The 22635-nt window shown below is 44.6% G+C and overlaps 1 protein-coding gene across 1 annotated transcript in view; it reads left to right on the top strand.

Moving 5' to 3' along the window:
• Positions 1–2429: 2429 nt before the first annotated feature.
• LOC133109505 (rho GTPase-activating protein 40) overlaps positions 2430–22635 on the top strand; it is a 70750-nt gene continuing 50544 nt past the window's right edge. Inside the window, exons 1-2 of the mRNA XM_061218828.1 lie at positions 2430–2561; positions 20304–20725. Of these exons, the coding sequence (XP_061074812.1) occupies positions 20323–20725 (403 nt within the window). The 5' untranslated portion in view covers positions 2430–2561; positions 20304–20322. The remainder of the gene's footprint in view (positions 2562–20303; positions 20726–22635) is intronic.

The following is a 22635-nucleotide window of genomic DNA, read 5'->3' on the forward strand; positions in this document are numbered from 1 at the left end:
ACAAGGTGCAGAGAAGGGACTATGGCCGACTGGAATAGAATGGTGTGTTGTTGTGGGAGATTTTAAACTTTTATGGCACCAAATGTACGTCACTTCACCCATCTACAGACAATGTGTAACAGTGCAACTAATAAAGGGTATTCCAGCCAGCCCACCTTATACCCTCCTGTAGGCTGACTGACATACTGTGTCAAAAAAAGGTCATTGACAACATCCAAAAATTCCTGCCTGCTTTTTCCTTGTCTGGTCACCAAATTCCAGTTAATATTTGGGTAATTGAAGTCTCCCATGATAGTAGTCTCGCCTCCCTGGCAAGCCTGTTCACAGGACAAGACAATGTAGTTTAAACAACAAAGACCTATATGGCAGAGTTGGGGGCGCCCTGTAGTGTAGTGGTTAAGGTACATGACTGGGACCCACAAGGTTGGTGGTTCGATCCCCACTGTAGCCACAATAAGATCCGCACGGCCGTTGGGCCCTTGAGCAAGGCCCATAACCCTGCATTGCTCTAGGGGGGATTGTCTCCTGCTTAGTCTAATCAACTGTACATCGCTCTGCCAAATGTAATGTAATGGATTTGTAATGTTACTGGCTTTTTAAAGACTCTTATTATAAATCCTACGCCTTGGTCCTGCATCTGGGTCACCTGCTTTACACGCCTGATAGAATAGAAACAAGAGACAAAATGTGGAAACCACAACTCATCCAATCTTGCAAATGAACTAAAAGAAATGGCATTCCTAATTGGTTGCTGGTTTAAACATCCATGCAGGATATGCCATTTTGAGCCAAGTGCTTTTTGGCCTGGAACATGCAGATCTTAATGATTTATGCAGTTATTTTTCATTGTTCCAATTCTGCCACACCTGTGTTAGAAATCACACACATAGCCAACTCCACAATTGTAACCTCAGACAATGTTTGTTTAAATTGTACACAAACCGTTTGTAAATTTTACTGCTTTTGATTGTTATCTTGGAGTTATTGAGTAGGAAGTGAAAAATGTGTGCGTGTTTTTTTGTAATGACATTTCACATTTGCAGTGCAATTTTGTTTTACATTCGGCAATGCCAAATGTGCACAAATTGAGCAGGATTACAGAATGTGCAGCATCCATACTTAACCCTGGATAGATTGAAGTTATAGCCAAATATCTCCCGCCATCTAACGGCTTTTAAACGGGGTCTCCCGTCCACAACCGAGGGGCTGGTACAGGCGCTGTATCCATGGAAACTAAAAATAATTAGCGTGCTTGGCTGGGCAGGGAAGCCGTTTAAGCTTCGTCGTGGTTCATCTGGGCTGACGGTGGAACAATGGCAGGAAACGCGGAGCTTGTCTTACCACCCCAGTGCACGCGGAGGACACTCCTGACCGCTTTACTCAAGTGTCTGCAAGAAAAGCAAAACAAAAACAGGAAGACGGTCAAAGCTTTACCTTCCCAGGGAAAGATTGTCCCTTCTCAATAGCACGTGAAGCACATTGCCGCAGTTATAGAAAACCATCCCCGTATGCAGTGTAAGGTAGCTAGCTTACACCTTATGAAAACACGACTGTTAATATTATAACATTTATAATAGAATGAATCAATGCATTTCCTCGATATGAAACCCGAAATGTATTTGTAGGCTATTCAGAATATCATAATCATAGCTTGTTAATTGGCTTATAATAGTTTTTTTAAAATAAATAACTATAATGTGAAAAACAAAATTTATATGAGAAAAGATTCTTTTGCCGTTTCCATCCACATCCAAAATAATAATGCTGCATTTTCACTGTATTTTTCAATAACAATAACACAATAAAATTATATTTCATAATGCGGCAAATACAAGAATATTACACAGATTGCTAGAAAAAAGAGTACCCAGATTTAAAAAAACAGTCAGGGCATGTCTATAAATTATAGGCCCATTTCCCATTTAAAATATTGAGGAAACAGCCTGAAACTATATTTTAAGCACTCTTGCCTTTTTCATTATAAAGTCAAATCTATTTTAGCAATCAGGAAGATGCTAAAATGTTAAAAGAATAAAAAATAAATAAATAAAAACTGTGAAATGTAGGCCTATATGTATATTACAGTAGGTTGCAAATGAATTATTCTTAATTGCATGTGTCATTGTTTCACGTAGCAGAGGTAAGATTAAAGACAAAAGACAAAGAGTTTTATGGATATCTAATATGACTAATGTCTTGTAGCTAGTTACCTGCGATGTTGAAAGACTCATTTTTAGTAAAAGTAAAAAAGGAGAATATATGTAATATATGTATGCTCTAATATGTTTAGGGAATTAAATGGTAGGCTAATATATGGCAGAAATATAATTCCTTTATTTTTAAAGCAAAGGCGATTAGCCTGCGCCTGCAGTAGTCAAAAGACAAACATTTCCCTGCTCCCTAAGTGACGTCAGAGGAAGGCGAGGACAGCGTGGATGGCCGCTCTGGTCTGTGCACCTCACCATCTGTCATTTCGGCGATCGGTCTCCTGAAAGCTGTCACGTCTTTCACGATTACCGCAGCAGATACTGCTCAACTCCAAGCGAATGCTCATTTCAAAAGTAAGTCCCTTTCTTTAAAATGAAAAGAAAACACTCTGTTATTACATTTAGCTAAAAATGCCCAAGCTGGCGGGTAGCGGGTTTACCCAAGCTTTGTTCCACCCGTTTCTACATATTTTGTGCTGTATCATGTTTGCAACATCTTAAAATAAACGGAATCAGTATAGGTGAGACTCGTATTTAGCAACCCTGCAATGATACTTGACACAACACGTAATGCTAATGTGCGCAGAGCTATTATAATACTAGCCTGTATGCTGCAAAGCGTTACAGGTTGTACGGTCTGTAGACCTGTTGCTATGGTCACCTTTCTCTTGTTGTGGAAGAGACTGACAGTCTCTTAAAGTCACCACGCAGGGAAGATGCTTCCATTGTATTTTTTCTTCGTTGTTGCTGGCGTACCTAAATTGGGCTGTCTTTTAAGCAGCTTCACCCAGAAAGCCGTTATAGAGCCCTACAGAGTCCTGTGTAGTCTGAGCAAAATTATAGCAACAGTGAATGCAGGGCACACAGTGAATGCAGTGGACGCAGTGCACACAGTGGATGCAGGGCACACAGTGAATGCAGGTCACACAGTGGATGCAGTGAATGCAGGGCACACAGTGAACGCAGGGCACACAGTGAATGCAGGGCACACAGTGCATGGAGGGCACACAGTGAATGCAGGGCACACAGTGAATGCAGGGCATACAGTGGATGCAGTGAATGCAGGGCACACAGTGAATGCAGTGCACACCGTGAATGCAGTGAATGCAGGGCACACAGTGAATGCAGTGTAGGAATGTCCCTTTACAGACAGATATGATGAAGTCCACAGGGTACTGTATAATATGCTCATAAACTGCCTTTATAATTCCTTCAAGGCACAGAAAAGGCTTGTCAAGTCAAGGGCATCCATCCATCCATCCATTATCTGAACCCGCTTATCCTGAACAGGGACGCAGGGGGGCTGGAGCCTATCCCAGCATACATTGGGCGAAAGGCAGGAATACACCCTGGACAGGTCGCCAGTCCATCGCAGGGCACACACACCATTCACTCACACACTCATACCTACGGGCAATTTAGACTCTCCAATCAGCCTAACCTGCATGTCTTTGGACTGTGGGAGGAAACCGGAGTACCCGGAGGAAACCCACGCAGACACGGGGAGAACATGCAAACTCCACACAGAGAGGCCCCAGCCGATGGGGATTCGAACCCAGGACCTCCTTGCTGTGAGGCCAAATCAAGGGCAATGATAGTTAAAATAAATAAATCCAGGTTCAGAAAGTAAAAGTCCTCTACAGTATTTTATTCCAAATCCAATAACCTGGATTTGCCAATTAGCACAATTCCTCAGTAATTCCTCAGCCAGGAGGTCAAACATAACGAGTGAAAGCGCATGGCGGGACCTTTACGTTCTGACCCCTGGACATTCCGCCTGTCAGTGAGATGAGCAATCAAAATATTTTTTATAAAGCATGGTTTATACATCTCTCTCTCTCTCTCTCTCTCTCTCTCTCTCCCTCCCACTGTAGGGACATTCATCTCTTTAAACAATCACCTCTAGTGATTTAAAGGGTAACCACCTAACCACTTAATTTCTGTGACCATTTGGATAATTTCTGTAACTGTCAAAGGTATGCTTACCTGCTTAGTATGCACCTTTAAAAAATATCCCATTGGATGGTTGAAATTATGGTTCAAATGACATAATCTATTTCCCTGACACATAAAATATAACATAGGCTAATATAATACAATGCTGGCAAATATAATTTTTTCTGACCTGCTAATATTTAATAATTTTGTTTATTATTTGCGCTCAGATATTGGCTCAGCTAAGCAGCAGAGGGTGGGGAATCACAAGCTCATTCATCACCAATATTCCCAACAAGAAAATAAAAGTAGACTTTTCAATCGATCCTGGGTAAGAACAGAAATCATCTTTGGAATATCCTACTTTTCAGATAGTGGTGCAATTGTGTATATTTTGTGTATATAAACACTTAAATAAGATCCCTGACAAGTGTCATTTCATTTTATTTAGCATGTTAGCCTACCAACCCAAATATGAACTTTTGAGTATCGGTGAAGATGTTGAATGTTTTATTTAACGGTCAGCATGCTTGACGAGGTGTGGGTCATTGGAACTGGGTCATGGCGAAGGTGATCGCAGTCAGGGTTGTATGTGCAGGGGTGCTAATGACGTTATCACGGGAGGCAGTGACTGGTCTCTAAAACCCACAGCACCCATATGGCGGGTGTTTATACGGACGGCTTTCAGCAGCGAACAATCTGCCCACCCAGGATAGGCCTACCGAGCTGTAGTAAGATTATCTAACAGCTCGCGCAATGTAGCAGGTGTTTACTGTGTGTGTGGAGAGTTATTAGCCAACGGCATATACAACACGCAGTCGGCGTGCGTCATCAGGCCTGTTATTTAGTGCAAATTCACATGGGAATGGCTGGTTTCCTTACGTGAACTCCCAGCATAAACATGCTTTTAGGGAATGAATACTAGTCTAGAGAACTATTCTAAATTGTTTCGCATCAACCAGAAATAGGCTGTACAGATGTGCCACGTTCCTATACACACTTGGTTCCTATAAATGTACTTGGTGTGTGTGTATGTGGCAATTCCCTTTTCTGTATTGCTCACAGAAAGCACCACCACATCTAGGTGGTGCATGGCAGCCATTTTGAATGCTCACTAGATGTAGGGATTTATTAATCTGGTTAAACTGGCGGATGATTCAATTGAGAGGTCCATACTGGGGATTTGGCCATGACACAGGAGAGTCGTTTAGTCTTTGTGAAAAGTGCCGTGGGACCGTTAATTAGCACAATGAGTCAGAAGGGCTTCTGTTTAGGCACTAATCTGAATCCTGGTAACATGCAAATTCAGTGCATCTGCACTGCAGAGCTGGTACAACACAACGCACCAACCTGCAAGTAACAGTCATGCTGAAGGTAAGAACGATGTAGATTGTTATCTCTGCAAATGTCACTTCGCTGTATTTTAGAGGACCCTAACTCTTGGGAGTAGGGTCAAAATACCATGTAATACCGAGAATAAAACTGCTTTTATTAAAGGGTGAATAAATGAAAGGGTGATTTTATAGTTTTTTGGTTTCAGCATATACAAATTACAGCACTTTTTATACATAGCCCCAATTTCAGGGCACCAACATGTTTGGCAGGGGGAAAGGTAGATCATTTCAGCCCCCTTATTCCATGAGTGTATTGTATGCAGTGAGTGCATTTTACATTTACATTTTAGTCATTTGGCAGACGCTTTTAATCCAAAGGGGGGGTTAGACAAGGATAGGGATATCAGAAAGGAGGGGCAGGGGAAATCAGGAGGGAGGACTAAGGTAGAGTTTGAAAAGGTGGGTTTTGAGTCTCCGTCGAAATAGGGGGAGGGATTCTGCTGTTCTGACAGTGGTAGGCAAGTCATTCCACCACTGAGGAACCAGAACGGAAAACAGGCGTGAACGTGCAGCTCGACCGCCAGGTGCACGCAGAGAGGGAACCGTAAGGCGACCAGAGCTGGCAGACCGGAGTGGTGTAGCTGGGGAGTAGGGAGTGATCAGGGATTGTATGTAAGGTGGGGCAGTCCCCTTAGCAGCCTGAAATGCCAACACTAGGGCCTTGAAACGGATGCGTGCGGCAATGGGAAGCCAGTGGAGGCCAATGAGAAGCGGGGTGACATGAGCCGACCTGGGCTGACTGGTGATCAGGCGGGCTGCAGCATTCTGGACCAGCTGGAGGGGCTTGATGGCACACGCTGGGAGACCGGCTAGGAGGGAGTTGCAGTAATCCAGGCGGGAAATGACGAGCGCCTGGACTAGGAGCTGGGTGGCTTTCTCAGTCAGGAGATGACGGATACGGCGTATATTATACAGAAAGAACCTGCAGGTTCTGGCAGTGGATATAGGTGATATAATAGAGTGGTGGTGATATAGGCAGTGCAGTAGTGAGTGGTGGTGATATAGGCAGTGCAGTAGTGAGCAGTGGTGATATAGGCAGTGCAGTAGTGAGCAGTGGTGATATAGGCAGTGCAGTAGTGAGTGTGGTCATATAGGCAGTGCAGTAGTGAGTGGTGGTGATATAGGCAGTGCAGTAGTGAGCAGTGGTGATATAGGCAGTGCAGTAGTGAGTGTGGTCATATAGGCAGTGCAGTAGTGAGTGTGGTCATATAGGCAGTGCAGTAGTGAGTGGTGGTGATGTAGGCAGTGCAGTAGTGAGTGGTGGTGGTGATATAGGCAGTGCAGTAGTGAGTGTGGTGATATAGGCAGTGCAGTGGTGAGCGGTGGTGATGTAGGCAGTGCAGTAGGAGTGGTGGTGATGTAGGCAGTGCAGTGGTGAGCGGTGGTGATGTAGGCAGTGCAGTAGGAGTGGTGGTGATATAGGCAGTGCAGTAGTGAGCAGTGGTGATATAGGCAGTGCAGTGGTGAGCGGTGGTGATGTAGGCAGTGCAGTAGGAGTGGTGGTGATGTAGGCAGTGCAGTGGTGAGCGGTGGTGATGTAGGCAGTGCAGTAGGAGTGGTGGTGATATAGGCAGTGCAGTAGTGAGCAGTGGTGATATAGGCAGTGCAGTAGTGAGTGGTGGTGATATAGGCAGTGCAGTAGTGAGTGGTGGTGATATAGGCAGTGCAGTAGTGAGCAGTGGTGATATAGGCAGTGCAGTGGTGAGCGGTGGTGATGTAGGCAGTGCAGTAGTGAGCAGTGGTGATGTAGGCAGTGCAGTAGGAGTGGTGGTGATGTAGGCAGTGCAGTAGTGAGTGGTGGTGATATAGGCAGTGCAGTAGTGAGCAGTGGTGATATAGGCAGTGCAGTAGTGAGTGTGGTCATATAGGCAGTGCAGTAGTGAGTGGTGGTGATATATGCAGTGCAGTAGTGAGCAGTGGTGATATAGGCAGTGCAGTAGTGAGTGGTGGTGATATAGGCAGTGCAGTAGTGAGCAGTGGTGATATAGGCAGTGCAGTAGTGAGTGGTGGTGATATAGGCAGTGCAGTAGTGAGTGGTGGTGATGTAGGCAGTGCAGTAGTGAGCAGTGGTGATATAGGCAGTGCAGTAGTGAGCAGTGGTGATATAGGCAGTGCTGTAGTGAGAGGTGGTGATATCGGCAGTGCAGTAGTGAGTGGTGGTGATATAGGCAGTGCAGTAGTGAGCAGTGGTGATATAGGCAGTGCAGTAGTGAGCAGTGGTGATATAGGCAGTGCAGTAGTGAGTGGTGGTGATATAGGCAGTGCAGTGGTGAGCGGTGGTGATATAGGCAGTGCAGTAGTGAGCAGTGGTGATATAGGCAGTGCAGTAGTGAGCAGTGGTGATATAGGCAGTGCAGTAGTGAGTGGTGGTGATATAGGCAGTGCAGTGGTGAGTGGTGGTGATATAGGCAGTGCAGTAGTGAGTGGTGGTGATGTAGGCAGTGCAGTAGTGAGTGGTGGTCATATAGGCAGTGCAGTGGTGAGTGGTGGTGATGTAGGCAGTGCAGTGGGTGTAGTGGCACTGGGCCCGTGGTTCAGGAGGGCCCATGTCTCTCCTGTCTTATCAGTATCTCCGTTTCTATACAGAGTACCATCTCTGCTGCCTCTCTGATTGAGAATAACATTGTTGATGCATTGGATAATCATGAGCCTTGTGCCACTCTTTTTGTAGACTTGTCTAAAGCCTTTGACACAGTTGAAGTTCAGGGGCACTGAGAGCATGAGACTGGCTGCACAGTGTCCATTTACCTGGGTCAGGTACTACCAAGAGTATAACCATATAATTTACTTTTGAATATTGTTGGAAATAGATGTTTCCTTTAAAGGTACCTGTAAACACCTGGGGTTTCACAAATACTTTAATCCTTTACTTTACCCCAAGTCTGGTTAAATCCTTCACACAAATTAACTTGGGGGGTAATGAAAATATCTCTCAGGTTCAGGTTTGTGTGCAGCTCTCAGACATGGACTGCCCAGGCATGTGCAATAATTGATTAGTTTAGAAGCATTATATTTTCCATTTTTGTGCCGTTTTCATCAGTGAATGTTGTGGCGGTCTACAGGGCGACTCTGACACTCAGTGATCTGCTCGGTCAGGGAACATTATTTTTAACAATTTAAGTGAATAATAGTGCGTATTTATCGAAGCTCAAAAATAGCCTTGGTGTGTCCACCTTGATTACCACCTCTGCTTGCCATTGATTCCACCAGCTTCTGCAATATAACATCTTCCATTTCATCCCAACACTTACTCTACACTTCCCATAGCTGATCAGCTGATGTTATGTGACGTTCGGCCTGTTCCCTGGGGTCATTTCCCACAGATTGTGAGTTGGGTTCAGGTCCGGTCACCAGGTGGGAATGCCATCCAAATAACCTCCCCTGGTCCTCAATAATGTATTCTTACATTATGTATTCCTCATAACACCCATAATATAATTTAGTTACTATGGCTCCATTGTGTGAAAAAATCCACTTCCACTGTGTTTGAGCGTCTGAAACTTTTCAGTAATATTTGCAGTAATTCTGACTTGGAAAACAACCTCAGAAGGGGTACCTTTTGGAAAAAGACCAGGATTATTCCTGTCGTCCAAAGGGTTAAAGAACAGTAATAATTTTATTTTCGTCATTTTCCCCTATTCTGTTTTGAATGTTGGCAACACCTTTTTGGCCTACAGCGGTCTTTGTCCAGTATTGTCAGATGTATCTAATACCCCATGAAGATCATTGTAGGTTCAAATGTTGTTGTTTTTATGCCATTACATTAGCCATTATAAGGCTATTTCTCTCTCACAACCCCGGCTCCTGTTTCTCGGTTGGATGTGTTTGTACTATATGTATTTTTGCTGTTTCTCCTTGGAATATAAAGGAATGTTGGGTGGATATGTGCAGTATTTCAAATATCAGCATTATCTGTGCCACCTGTGGCCCATGGCTTTTGATTGTGGGTGTGCATACATTTGTTGTAAGAATAATGGGCTGCAGTCCAGTCTGTGAAATATTCCGCCCTTACAAGCTTTGCCCTCAAACGGAGGCTGTGACGTCACACCGAAGACACACTCGTTAATGGAGGGGAAGTGTAAGGGAGGGAGTAGAGTTATTTAAGACTGCTCCATCCACTGAGAACCCATCCATCCATCCACTGAGAACCCATCTATCCATCCACTGAGAACCCATTCATCCACTGAGAATCCATCCATCCATCCACTGAGAACCCATCCATCCATCCACTGAGAACCCATCAATCCATCCACTAAGAACCCATCCATCCATCCACTGAGAACCCATCCATCCATCCACTGAGAATCCATCCATCCATCCACTGAGAAATGTGACAGAAGCTGCACACAATGTTGCATGTATGGCAGTGCCGTCCCCCAGATGGTATAGGATCACCAGGAGAAGACATAATCATAACATCTGCATCATCTAATCACTGGATGTGGCATTAGATAATGTGGATACAGTAACTGGCTGGTAATGTATAATAATATTGCTGGCAAATTACTACCGCATATATAAATGTATAATGTGTATTATCTAGCAGGCTAGTTTCATATGTGTGGTAATATTTGTCATATTATTAATTGGGCTGTTAAATTATGCTAATATTAGTGCCAGATTTATGAAACTACCCTACTACTTAATATACATGATATGCATTGATATATGCGTTAGTAATTCTCTCACTAGCTGGTGTGACTCAGTAGAAGTGGTATTCATATTTGTGATGTTATTGATATAAAAATGTCATTATGAATAATACTATATTGTCGTATTACTGTCACATGAACCCATCTGTTTGTCAGTTAGTTAATAAACCTCCTGTAATCCTTACCCTGGCCCAAACTCATTTTAAATTGAGAATATTATTGATATTCTTCATTGAATATTATTGATAGTAAATATTTTACATTCTTAAAATACCTAATAAGCTTGCTTTGGCTGGTATGCATGTTACTCATATTATTCATATATCCCCTACACAAACCCTCGAAGTGTCCCTGAGCAAGACACCCAACCCCCAAATGCTCCTGACCAGCTGGTTGGTGCCTTGCATGGCAGCCAATTGCCGTTGGTGTGTGAGTGTGTGTATGAATGGATGAATGAGAAGCATTAATTTTACAGCGCTTTGGATAAAGGCGCTATATAATTGGCAACCATTTAGCATTTAGTCTCAACTTCTGCTGGAGCACCTGTGTTCAATAATTAAATTGTAACTCGGGTTGTTGTAGTTGTAGTTGGGTAGTTGTGCTCAGTGGTTGGTGGTAACATTCAGGCAGGGTAGTTGTGTTGAGTGGTTGCTCAGTAACAGGAGGGGCAGGGTAGTTGTGTTGAGTGGTTGCTCAGTAACAGGAGGGGCAGCTGTTTTGGTGATGTGCCCCCCCCATGTGGAAGTGATGTGGCCCCCTGCCCCCCCCCCCCCATGTGGAGGTGATGTGGCCCCGCCCCCATCCTGCTGCAGGAAGGGCGGCGTGACGTGCGGCCGTTCTCGCTCCTCTGAGAGGATTCGGGGGAAACAGCTTGGCCACGCATCAGCAGCTGCCTCTTCCTGCCTGGACTGTCGCTCCGCGCCGGGGGGAGGGATCCAGCATGCCGTGGGGGAGGGATCCAGCATGCCGTGGGGGAGGGATCCAGCATGCCGTGGGGGAGGGATCCAGCATCCAGCATGCCGTGGGGGAGGGATCCAGCATGCCGTGGGGGAGGGATCCAGCATCCAGCATGCCGTGGGGGAGGGATCCAGCATGCCGTGGGGGAGGGATCCAGCATGCCGGGGGGGAGGGATCCAGCATGCCGTGGGGGAGAGATCCAGCATGCCGTGGGGGAGGGATCCAGCATGCCGTGGGGGAGGGATCCAGCATGCCGTGGGGGAGGGATCCAGCATGCCGGGGGGGAGGGATCCAGCATGCCGTGGGGGAGAGATCCAGCATGCCGTGGGGGAGGGATCCAGCATGCCGTGGGGGAGGGATCCAGCATGCCGTGGGGGAGGGATCCAGCATCCAGCATGCCGTGGGGGAGGGATCCAGCATGCCGTGGGGGAGGGATCCAGCATGCCGTGGGGGAGAAGGGCGTCCCAGCCCCGCGACACGCTCCGGGGCAAAGCCAGGGTGCACCCCAAGCCCAGATCTGTGGGATCAGCACACCCCCTGCTCAATCCACTTAGTCGCTGCTTTCCTTCTTAAGGAGCGGTCAGCAGGTGAGTACGATGACTGTTCCAGCTCGCATGCGGCTTTAGAATCTCCGTGAGGAAGCTGGGCAGAAAGCTCCGCACGGTGGGGAGTCCGTGAGGAAGCTGGGCAGAAAGCTCCGCACGGTGGGGAGTCCGTGAGGAAGCTGGGCAGAAAGCTCCGCACGGTGGGGAGTCCGTGAGGAAGTTGGGCAGAAAGCTCCGCACGGTGGGGAGTCCATCAGAACCATATATAGGAGCTTTCACGTGTGTCTGCTACTTAATGGTTGAACTCCGGCGACCTTAAGAGGCTTTGGTTGGGATTCTGTTCCAAGGGATTAAGACTGCTGCCTAAATACTGTGTCAGTGCGCTGGAGGGAGGTGATTAATCATTACTGGAGCTGTTACTCAGTAAAGTCTCTGATGTGGTTGTCATGGTGATGGACTGAAAGACTCGACAGCACCCAACACTGTGATGTTGCAATATCCCCAATGTTCATCGTGTTGTATAGATTAATGTACCATTGATCAGATTACGCAGATGTAAGTATGCGTAAAATTATTTAGGGCAGAGATTATGTGATCACAGGTGAGTGTGTGTGTGCCTTTGTGTGTACACCTACAGGAAAACTGTAACCATTCTGTATTCTTCAGCATGAACTAAAGTGATTATTTTTATTTTCATTGTAACCTAATTATTTGCCACTAATTGCTGCTTTTTGCTGTTGCATTTTCACTTCAGTATGTGTGTGTTTGCATGTGTGTATGTGTGGGTGTGAGTGTATATGTGTGTGTGTGCGTGAACAGGAAAATGTGCTCTAAAACATATGACTCCATTGTTTGAACTACTCTCAGGTCTGTATTTGAAAATGCATTTTAACAAGCAGGGCTATTCACTGTTCATGCTTTATACCCACTGGGTATAAATATTACCCTATAATACCCTGCATAGTGGAAGCTTTATGGTGTATGTAGTATGTCGAATGATGTTCAGGTGGTTTTTGGGTGTAGCACGGCCCAAAATACTCTCTCTCTCTCTACAAAGTACAAACAACCTGCAACATTGTTGTGCACAGTTTTAACATGTTTGTGTATGTGAGTGTGTGTGTGTGAGAGAGTGTGTGTGTGTGTGTGTGTGTGTGTATCACTCACTCACTGTCCCTCAGGCTGTGGCAACTGAACACATATTTTGCTGCTATTTTTGGAGTCTTTCCATCCCCTAGGACTAATTGCAATTGGTTAATTTCAGGCAGTTGATCAAATTGAGGAACAGCATTTCTAAATATTTTTTCCTTATATTTTCAAATGTTTTACAGTGAAGAAGAAAGTGCACCTCTGTCGCGACCTCACCTGTCCTGCAGTGAGCACAGAGTCTCACCTGTCCTGCAGTGACCATAGAGTCTCTCTACCTCACCTGTCCTGCAGTGACCACCCGGGCTGTGTCGAAGTGTCCCTGAGCAATACCTAACCCCTAAATGCTCCTGACGAGCTGGTTGGTGGCTTGCATGGCAGCCAATCGCTGTTGGTGTGTGAGTGTGTGTATGAATGGGTGAATGAGAAGCATCAATTGTACAGCGCTTTGGATAAAGGCGCTATATAAATGCCAACCATTTACCATTTTACATTACATTTTTGTAATTTGGCAGAATAGTTAAAAACTGTTGTGACCAGCCTTCGGCGTTAAATCTGCATCACTTCTGAGATAGCCAACGCTGTCCTGCAGTTCTATATGTGAGGGAGCAAGGGCGGGAGACAAAGAGCAACCAGGAAGGGATCACAAAGTTACCAACGATAAGTTGGATAATCACTGAAATAAGCAAGCAAATCTGACCCAAACTATAACGGTCAGGAAATAAAAAACGAGATTTCCGAATGGCAGTCTCGAATGGGCTAATCTTTAGCGGCAAACTCTGCCACTCGCTGCTCTCAACGGAAGCGAACCTAAGCACCCAAAAAATAGGGAAGGTTCACGGGAACCAACCAAACCAGGAGAAATAATATAGGTCCCTATATTTCTAACTAATTTCTCATTTATAATTTCTAAGACAATTCAGTCTTTCAAAACCTCTCTGTCTCTCTCTGTCTCTCTCTGTCTCTCTCTGTCTCTCTCTAGCCTCCATACCGGCTCAGTGCACGTGTGAAAATGAAACACTAAAGCTCAGAGCAGTGCCAGGAAGAGACTTAAATAGCCCTCCATGCAGCTGACTGCAGTCGGCCATGATTACACCCGCATTCCACATGCGGGAGGTAATTTTCCTGCTGAACCTGGCCGGCACCCCCTCTAGAGGTCTAGAGAGTAGTAGTAGACAGGGAAAACCATGACACTATAAGACAATCAGCAGGGAGGTTGTTCCAAGCATGTTGGAGAACTTGCCACAGTTCTTCTGCAGACTTTGGTTGGCTCCTTGCTTCTGATCTCAGACAGCCTTGATCAAGTTTTTATGTAAAAAGTTGTCAATTGCTTACAGTAATATGTAACTCTTTTTTACATTAAATACAAAAATGTCTGTGAATATTTTGAAATCTCAAATGTGTTCTTTTATACCAACACACACAAAAAAATAAACATATATATATATATATATATATATATATATATATATATATATATAATAAAGTCTAGGGTGCCTAAGACTGTATATTTATATAAACACTCAGTGAGCGCTTTATTAGGTATTTATTAGACTTATCTTTGACTCTGTCAGACCTGTCAGCTTTGACCAGTCTGGCCATTCTGCTCTGACGTCTCTAATTAACAAGGCGTTTATTTATTTATTTATTTTTGCACCATTCTCTGCAAACTTTAGAGACTAGTCTTCGTGAAAATCCCATGAGATCAGCAGTTTCTGAGATACTCAAACCACCCTGTCTGCCACCTACAATCAAAGTCACTTAGATCACATTCTTTCCCCATTCTAATGGTTGTTGTGAACATCAACTGAAGCTCCTGACCTGTATGTACATGATATTACTGCTGCCACACAATTGGCTGATTAGATAATCACATTAATAAGTAGATATAATAAGTTAATGTAGTTTAAAGTTAAAATGTTCCTAATAAAGTGCTTGGTGAGTGTATATTAGAATTTATAAGCCTCAAAACACACACAGAGATTCCATTCTAAGTCAAGGTGTGTGAATTCTGCCTCTCATTGGTGGGTTACGTATTTTTGGTGTTTAAAAATGCACTTGAGTTCCCTGGTGGGCTGTGCAGTGGAATGGGGAAGCCCTTCAGCCGGAATGTGGGACCTGCTGCCTTGTGTCAGTCAGAGCTGGTGAGAGCTGATCTCTCCAGCTCTGTGAAGTCTGAGTGTTTAGGGCAGTGTTGTGCTTGGATACTTGGATTGAGGTTTTGGGCAGTGCTGTGATTGCTCTCCTACACTGAGGCTTAGGTCAGTGCTATGATTGGTTGCTTGGATTGAGGTTTAGGGCAGCACTGTTATTTGCTCCTTTAGGGTTGGTGTGTAGATAAACAAGAACCAATAAATGTATAGTAATACTTACATTGTTTTGCTGCCATCGCAAGTGTGTATGCCACTGTGTGGCTCTTCTTACAAAAAACCAATTCTGCTCACAGCCAGAAGGCTGACAAACTCCTCTCCGTGCGAGCAGATTGGGGAGGGGGGAAGAGAGGAGGAGAGAGGAGGAGGGAGGAGGAGGGAGAGTGGGGGAGGACCAGTCAGATAATGCAGAAAAGCCTGTTCCTCCTGTGAAGCTGCTTCAGGGGGGCTACACATGAGCTTATCAAAATGGAGGAATTCTCTGCTGATTAAATCAAAATGGAGGAATTCTCTGCTGATTAAATCAAAATGGAGTATTTATCTGCTGATTAAATCAAAATGGAGGAATTCTCTGCTGATGGAATCAAAATGGAGGAATTATCTGCTGATGAAATAAAAATGGAGGAATTCAATGCTGTTGAAATCAAAATGGAGGAATTCTCTGCTGATTAAATCAAAATGGAGGAATTCTCTGCTGATGAAATCAAAATGGTGGAATTCTCTGCGGATGAAATCAAAATGGAGGAATTCTCTGCTGATGATCTGGGTTTGACAGGTGCTAATTGCTGATTATGCACCAGTGCATTATGCACCCTGGTGGAGCATCCAGCTATGACCAGCTTGTAATTTCACCAACCAGCTGTTTCAAAACATAGCTTGAGCTGTTCAAACTTCCAACAAGTCCAAACTTCAGACAAAGCATTCTGCTGGTCCATTCTGCTGGAGACATTTCTTTGCCAGTGTGGGTACAGTTTTTTGTTGTAGTCCTGCACTAAGACACTTGCTTCTACTTATCTAGCCATTGAATAATTTGTTGAATCAGGCTAAAACAAAAACCGGAACTTTCGGATATGACTGGACACGCTGGCCTACCGGCTGATCATCACTTGAGTGAGTAATATTGGGCAGGTGGCCCGTCAGGTGGCTTGATCTCCAGAATCACATATTTGGGGGTATGTCTGTGGAGGGAGGAGGAAGTACTAATAAGAAGTGAGAAAGTGTAGTCTCAGCCACTCCCTCCTCTGTCATTGAGCTCAGCCACTCCGTCCTCTGTCATTGAGTGTGTTACTCTGTCATTGAGTGTGTTCGTGTTCGGCACCAATTGGCTGCAGCCCTGGAGCCCACACATCCCAGGGTCCTCTGGAGCACTGGGTCTGGGCACTGGGACATGGGCGGCAGGCCAAAGTTTGGCTACAAAATGGCTCCATCCAGACTCCTCAACATTCACCACAGGATAAAGAGAAACAGGCTTCAGAAACTACCCCCCCGCTTCGCCTTCAAGCCTCGCTCCATGTCCAGCCCCGACCTCAGCACTAGGTACCTCCGTCCACACCCTGCCCTGGAAACCAAGGGCAGGGGCACATTCCTGGAGGTCTTTTCACATTTCACATTTAGTGTCAAAGGCAGCACTGGCGTCTATTCTGATCAATGATCCTCAGCTTCTGGATTACTTACTCTTTTGGTTCAGCTTCTCCCATTGCTTGGTGGTTTGGTTTCCAGACTCCTGTGTGGATCCTTCATGGCAGTATTTGGCAATCACAGATGTGAGCTTGTTGATAATTACAGATGTGAGCTTGTTGATAATCACATATTTTGTGAATTTGTTAGTAAACATAGATATTGTGAGTTTGTTGGTATTCCTAGATTGTTTGATAAATTGTATGTTTGTTAATAATGACAGTTCTTGTGAGTTTGTTACTAAACACATGTTGTAGGTTTGTTGATAATGCTGTGATTGTGTTGATAATCACAGATACTCTGAGTTTGTTTGTAAACACAAATTTTGTGAGTTTGTTGGTAAACACAGATTTTGAGAGCTTGTTGGTAAATACAGAGTTTGTCAGTGTGTTGGTAATGTTGTGAGTTTGTTAGTAAGCAGAGTTGTTATGAGTTTGTTAGTAAGCAGAGATGTTGTGAGTTTATTAGTAAGCAGAGATGTTGTGTTTGTGTGTTTGCTGTAAATGGGCTGTACAGACATGCAATGGTGGACCGTTTGTCTCCCACTGCTTAATGTTTGCTGAAATATGCTTTCCAAATAAGGTGGGGTCAAATAAAGTGCTATAAAAACAAATACTATAAAATACAATAGATAGTAACATAGGATACATTGCAGTAAGAAATGCTTGGCAAGAATATAAAGGAAAAAGAAAAGTGAGATAATACCTACAGTCGTACAGCCAGGCCACTGTTATTAAGTTTCACTACCCTGCAGTACAGCATTTCTCTGCGATAATGACGTTATATTTGTGTATTGAGTGGCTTTGTGTGGACCGCCTGTGGACTATTAGATTCCCAGGTGTTTTAGTATACATAGTATTCATACAAATATTTGTAACAAAAAGAACTTTCATCCACACATCAAACATGCTTTTTCAGAAATCAAAGAGGGCACAATTTCTCTCCACTGTTTATTTATCAGTTAGTTATTGTTCTAAACTTGAATAATATCAAACTTGTTGAATATATTGTAATGTTGAATATAACCAATTATCTATTGGACTGTAGTGATTCGTCTTGGTAAACATTTCACTGCTAATTCAATAATCGCAGTGAAAATTTGTTTCAGCATATTGTAGCGCAATATTATGGGATGGAATTTTCAAGGAAATGATACTGGTTTCTTACCTCGACACAGAAACTGACAGAACCCATCTTCCTACTTAATTTCTTACCTTAATCCTGAAACAATATGAAGCCGCATATGAAAGCATTTGGATGGCTGTATCGATTGTAAGTTGAGTGATTGATTGATTGATTGTAGATACTGAGATTAGGAAAGATGAATGGTTTTATCATTGCCACAGAATATTCATCATTCATCAGATACTGACTACTGTAGAACAGCACACAGAAAAAGTCTCTTAACAAGTCTGTAATTCTTGTAATGAGACTTAAAATCATTTTTTTCTCTCAAGAAGAAAATATAATCTTATTTTAAGTTACTTTTTGCTGAGAAATTGTCTTACCCCATTGGCAAATCTTGAAATGAATAAAACTGTCTCACCTCATTAGAACCTTTTTTCTTATTTAGCAAAATAAATAAGATTTTAAGAGTAAAATTGTTTTAAGACTGGCTTTTTTTTGTTTTTTGTTTTGGATTGATCTAAGTCAGGGGTCTTTGGTCATAAATGAAGCTCTGTAGTGCAGGAATATAGAGAACCAGCTGACATTGCAGCCCTATAGGATATGAGTTTTAAATCCCTGATGTACTATACAACATACAGAGAATCCGCCCCTTTCTCACCCCCTACTCGACCCAGCTCCTGGTCCAAGCGATGGTTCTGTCCCAAGCAGCACCTCTCCCCATCCCTCCCTACCTCCCTGTGAACCTTAATTGTTGTCTCTGTGACTTGCTTTGTGTATCGGTATTTTTAGTTGACTAGGTAAGCAGTGTTTGGTCTTTGGTCTTCGGTCACTTTTGCTCTGTTTGTTTGTTTGTTTGTTCAAAAAAAAGGAAAGAAATTGGCTCTCATCCTTATCTTTGTTGTACAGGTAGCAGTTGAAATTCTACTCGCGAACTTATCCCTGGTTATGGGTATGCATTTTGTTGTACGTCGCTCTGGATAAGAGCATCTGCCAAATGCCAATAATGTAATGTAATGTAAATGAATGTCATGAAACTGATTCACAATTGTTCATCACAAGTACACAGGTGGCTAGTATGTCATCCTTTGGAATAATTTAACAAATTCAACGGCAATAAAATCCACGAACATTTCTTAAAATCTTTATTGTCTAAATATCTATTTTTCCCCAATATTTAGAACTAACTTCTGCTTTCAAAAAATTGCACATTTCACTTGCAACCAATGCATACATTCTGTAGAAAAAATGCATAAAAAGTGGTAAGTGGCTCTTAAGTGATCACATTAAAGACGGGAGTGAATCAGCAGGCTCCTACCTGGAGAATGTGTTGACACCTGGACACCAAAACTGAGCATTTGAAAGATAATGAAGAAAGCAAATGATAACCAGGCAAATCTGCATTGTGTTGATACGTTTTAAGGGAAAAAATTACAAATTTAATTTAACACATGTTTAACGACCTAATAAACAACCTAATTATGAGCCTATTACTAAACCTCAGTATTTTATTTGTAACGTCTTCTTATGTCATTGTTTGCAAGATGGTGCAATAAGCACAAAATGAACATGCTAATTTTATTCTTCATGCAGTTGCACAGCTATTTCTTGCATAATGTGATTTAAGATAAATAATACAATTTAAAATGATTGAGCACCTAATTAAGAAAGATGAACTGCTTGTTAAAATTATTTGATGGCAATTAGGGTTTTAACAAAAAACAGGGTTGGAACAAAAAACAGAATACTCCTGGACTGAGTTTGGGGACCACTTTTCTGAAGAATTAGCACTGCTTGGACAGACCCTGATCATGTCTGTTGCAGGTTTTGGTCTCTTTAGGGTGTTTGCTTCCCTTTCTGAAATACCTGAGTGTCACGCACCTGTCAGTCTCTCTGACACCCCCAGGCTGGGGGCGTAGCTGCAGTGGGGGGTGATGAGCGTAGCATTCCGAGGTGCATACCCCATCGGTGAGAGAGCGCTTCTCCCCAGCCGAAGAACCGGAATGGTGTGACCCCCGTGCCACACGTCTCAGATTGCTATCAGCGAGAAGAAATGACTGCTCCTGTCAGAGGGGACAGGATATATCGCAACGCTTCACTGACGGAATAATCGCCCGTGGCAGCGGGGATGATTGGCATTCTGCTGGTGGTTCGGTCTGATGGCATTCAGAGCTTGGAATGCAGAAATTAAGGGGAGTCACACATGAAGCGAGGAGCGGGGTGTGTTAATGAGAACATCCGTGAGGGGTTAACAGGGAGCCTCCTATCCAAGCTGTGGGTAAAGAACTGCAGCACCATCTGCTGGCCATGTGTGGTACTTTTGGGTCATCCAAAGCATGAAGCCAGAAATGACAGTCCAATAGGAGCCCGCATTTTCAATCAGCGCCTATCTTTTCTATCAGGGCTGTACTTTTCTTTACGGGCCAGTCTTCTATAGGGGCCAGTCTTCTGTAGGGGCCAGATTTCTAATGGGAGCTATTTTCCTGCCTTTACATGCCTCTCCTCTGTGCCCCCACAGGGATCCCAGCCCCACCGAGATGAATGTGGAGTCCTGGGTCTGCTCCCCAGACCAGCCCTCCACTGAGCTCACACTGCCCCCGGGGCACCCCCAAAACCAGGGCCTGTCCACGGAGCTCACACTGCCCCAGGGGCACCCCCAGAACCAGGGCCTGTCCACGGAGCTCACACTGCCCCCGGGGCACCCCCAGAACCAGGGCCTGTCCACGGAGCTCACACTGCCCCAGGGGCACCCCCAGAACCAGGGCCTGTCCACGGAGCTCACACTGCCCCAGGGGCACCCCGAAAACCAGGGCCTGGACTCCGCGGAGCGGCCCGACAAGCTGTGCTTGGACTCCTTCTGGAGCGAAGTGGAGCGCATCCGCCAGGGGAGCAGCGACAGTGAGCCCGACAGCGGGAGACGCGACTCCAGGCAGTCTGAGGGTAAGAGGCTCAGCCCCACAACATCCATCCCAAACCCACAACATCCATCCCAAACCCACAACATCCATCCCAAACCCACAACATCCATCCCAAACCCACAACATCACAACATCCATCCCAAACCCACAACATCCATCCCAAAACCACAACATCCATCCCAAACCTACAACATCCATCCCAAACCCACAACATCACAACATCCATCCCAAACCCACAACATCCGTCCCAAAACCACAACATCCATACCAAAGCCATAACATCCATCCCAAACCCACAACATCCATCCCAAACCCACAACATCCATCCCAAACCCACAACATCACAACATCCATCCCAAACCCACAACATCCATCCCAAACCAACAACATCCATCCCAAACCCACAGCATCCATCCCAAACCCACAATATCCATCCCAAACCCATAACATCCATCCGAAACCCACAACATCCATCCCAAACCCACAATATCACAACATCCATCCCAAACCCACAACATCCATCGCAAACCCACAACATCCATCCCAAACCCACAGCATCACAACATCCATCCTAAACCCACAACATCCATCCCAAAACCACAACATCCATCCCAAACCCACAACATCCATCCCAAACCCACAACATCACAACATCCATCCCAAACCCACAACATCCATCCCAAAACCATAACATCCATCCTAAACCCACAACATCACAACATCCATCCCAAACCAACAGCATCCATCCCAAACCCACAGCATCCATGCCAAACCCACAGCATCCATCCCAAACCCATAACATCCATCCGAAACCCACAACATCCATCCCAAACCCACAATATCACAACATCCATCCCAAACCCACAACATCCATCCCAAACCCACAGCATCACAACATCCATCACAAACCAACAACATCCATCCCAAATCCACAACATCCATCCCAAACCCACAACATCCATCCCAAACCAACATCCATCCCAAACCCACAGCATCCATCCCAAACCCACAACATCCATCCCAAACCCACAACATCCATCCCAAATCCACAACATCCATCCCAAACCCACCCCATCACAACATCCATCCCAAACCCACAACATCCATCCCAAACCAACAACATCCATCCCAAACCCACAGCATCCATCCCAAACCCACAACATCCATCCCAAACCCACAACATCCATCCCAAACCCATAACATCCATCCTAAACCCACAATATCACAACATCCATCCCAAACCAACAACATCCATCCCAAACCCACAACATCCATCCTAAAACCATAACATCCATCCTAAACCCACAACATCACAACATCCATCCCAAACCCACAACATCCATCCCAAACCCACAACATCCATCCCCAACCCACAACATCACAACATCCATTCCAAACCGACAACATCCATCCCAAACCAACAACATCCATCCCAAACCCACAACATCCATCCCAAAACCATAACATCCATCCCAAACCCACAACATCACAACATCCATCCCAAACCCACAACATCCATCCCAAACCAACAACATCCATCCCAAACCCACAACATCCATCCCAAAACCATAACATCCATCCCAAACCCACAACATCACAACATCCATCCCAAACCCACAACATCCATCCCAAACCAACAACATCCATCCCAAACCCACAGCATCCATCCCAAACCCACAGCATCCATCCCAAACCCACAGCATCCATCCCAAACCCACAACATCCATCCCAAACCCACAACATCCATCCCAAACCCAGAACATCCATCCCCAACCCACAACATCACAACATCCATTCGAAACCGACAACATCCATCCCAAACCAACAACATCCATCCCAAACCCACAACATCCATCCCAAAACCATAACATCCATCCCAAACCAACAACATCCATCCCAAACCCACAACATCCATCCCAAACCAACAACATA

This window comes from Conger conger, chromosome 14 (genome assembly GCF_963514075.1).
Source record: "Conger conger chromosome 14, fConCon1.1, whole genome shotgun sequence".
NCBI classification, from domain to species: Eukaryota; Metazoa; Chordata; class Actinopteri; order Anguilliformes; family Congridae; genus Conger; species Conger conger.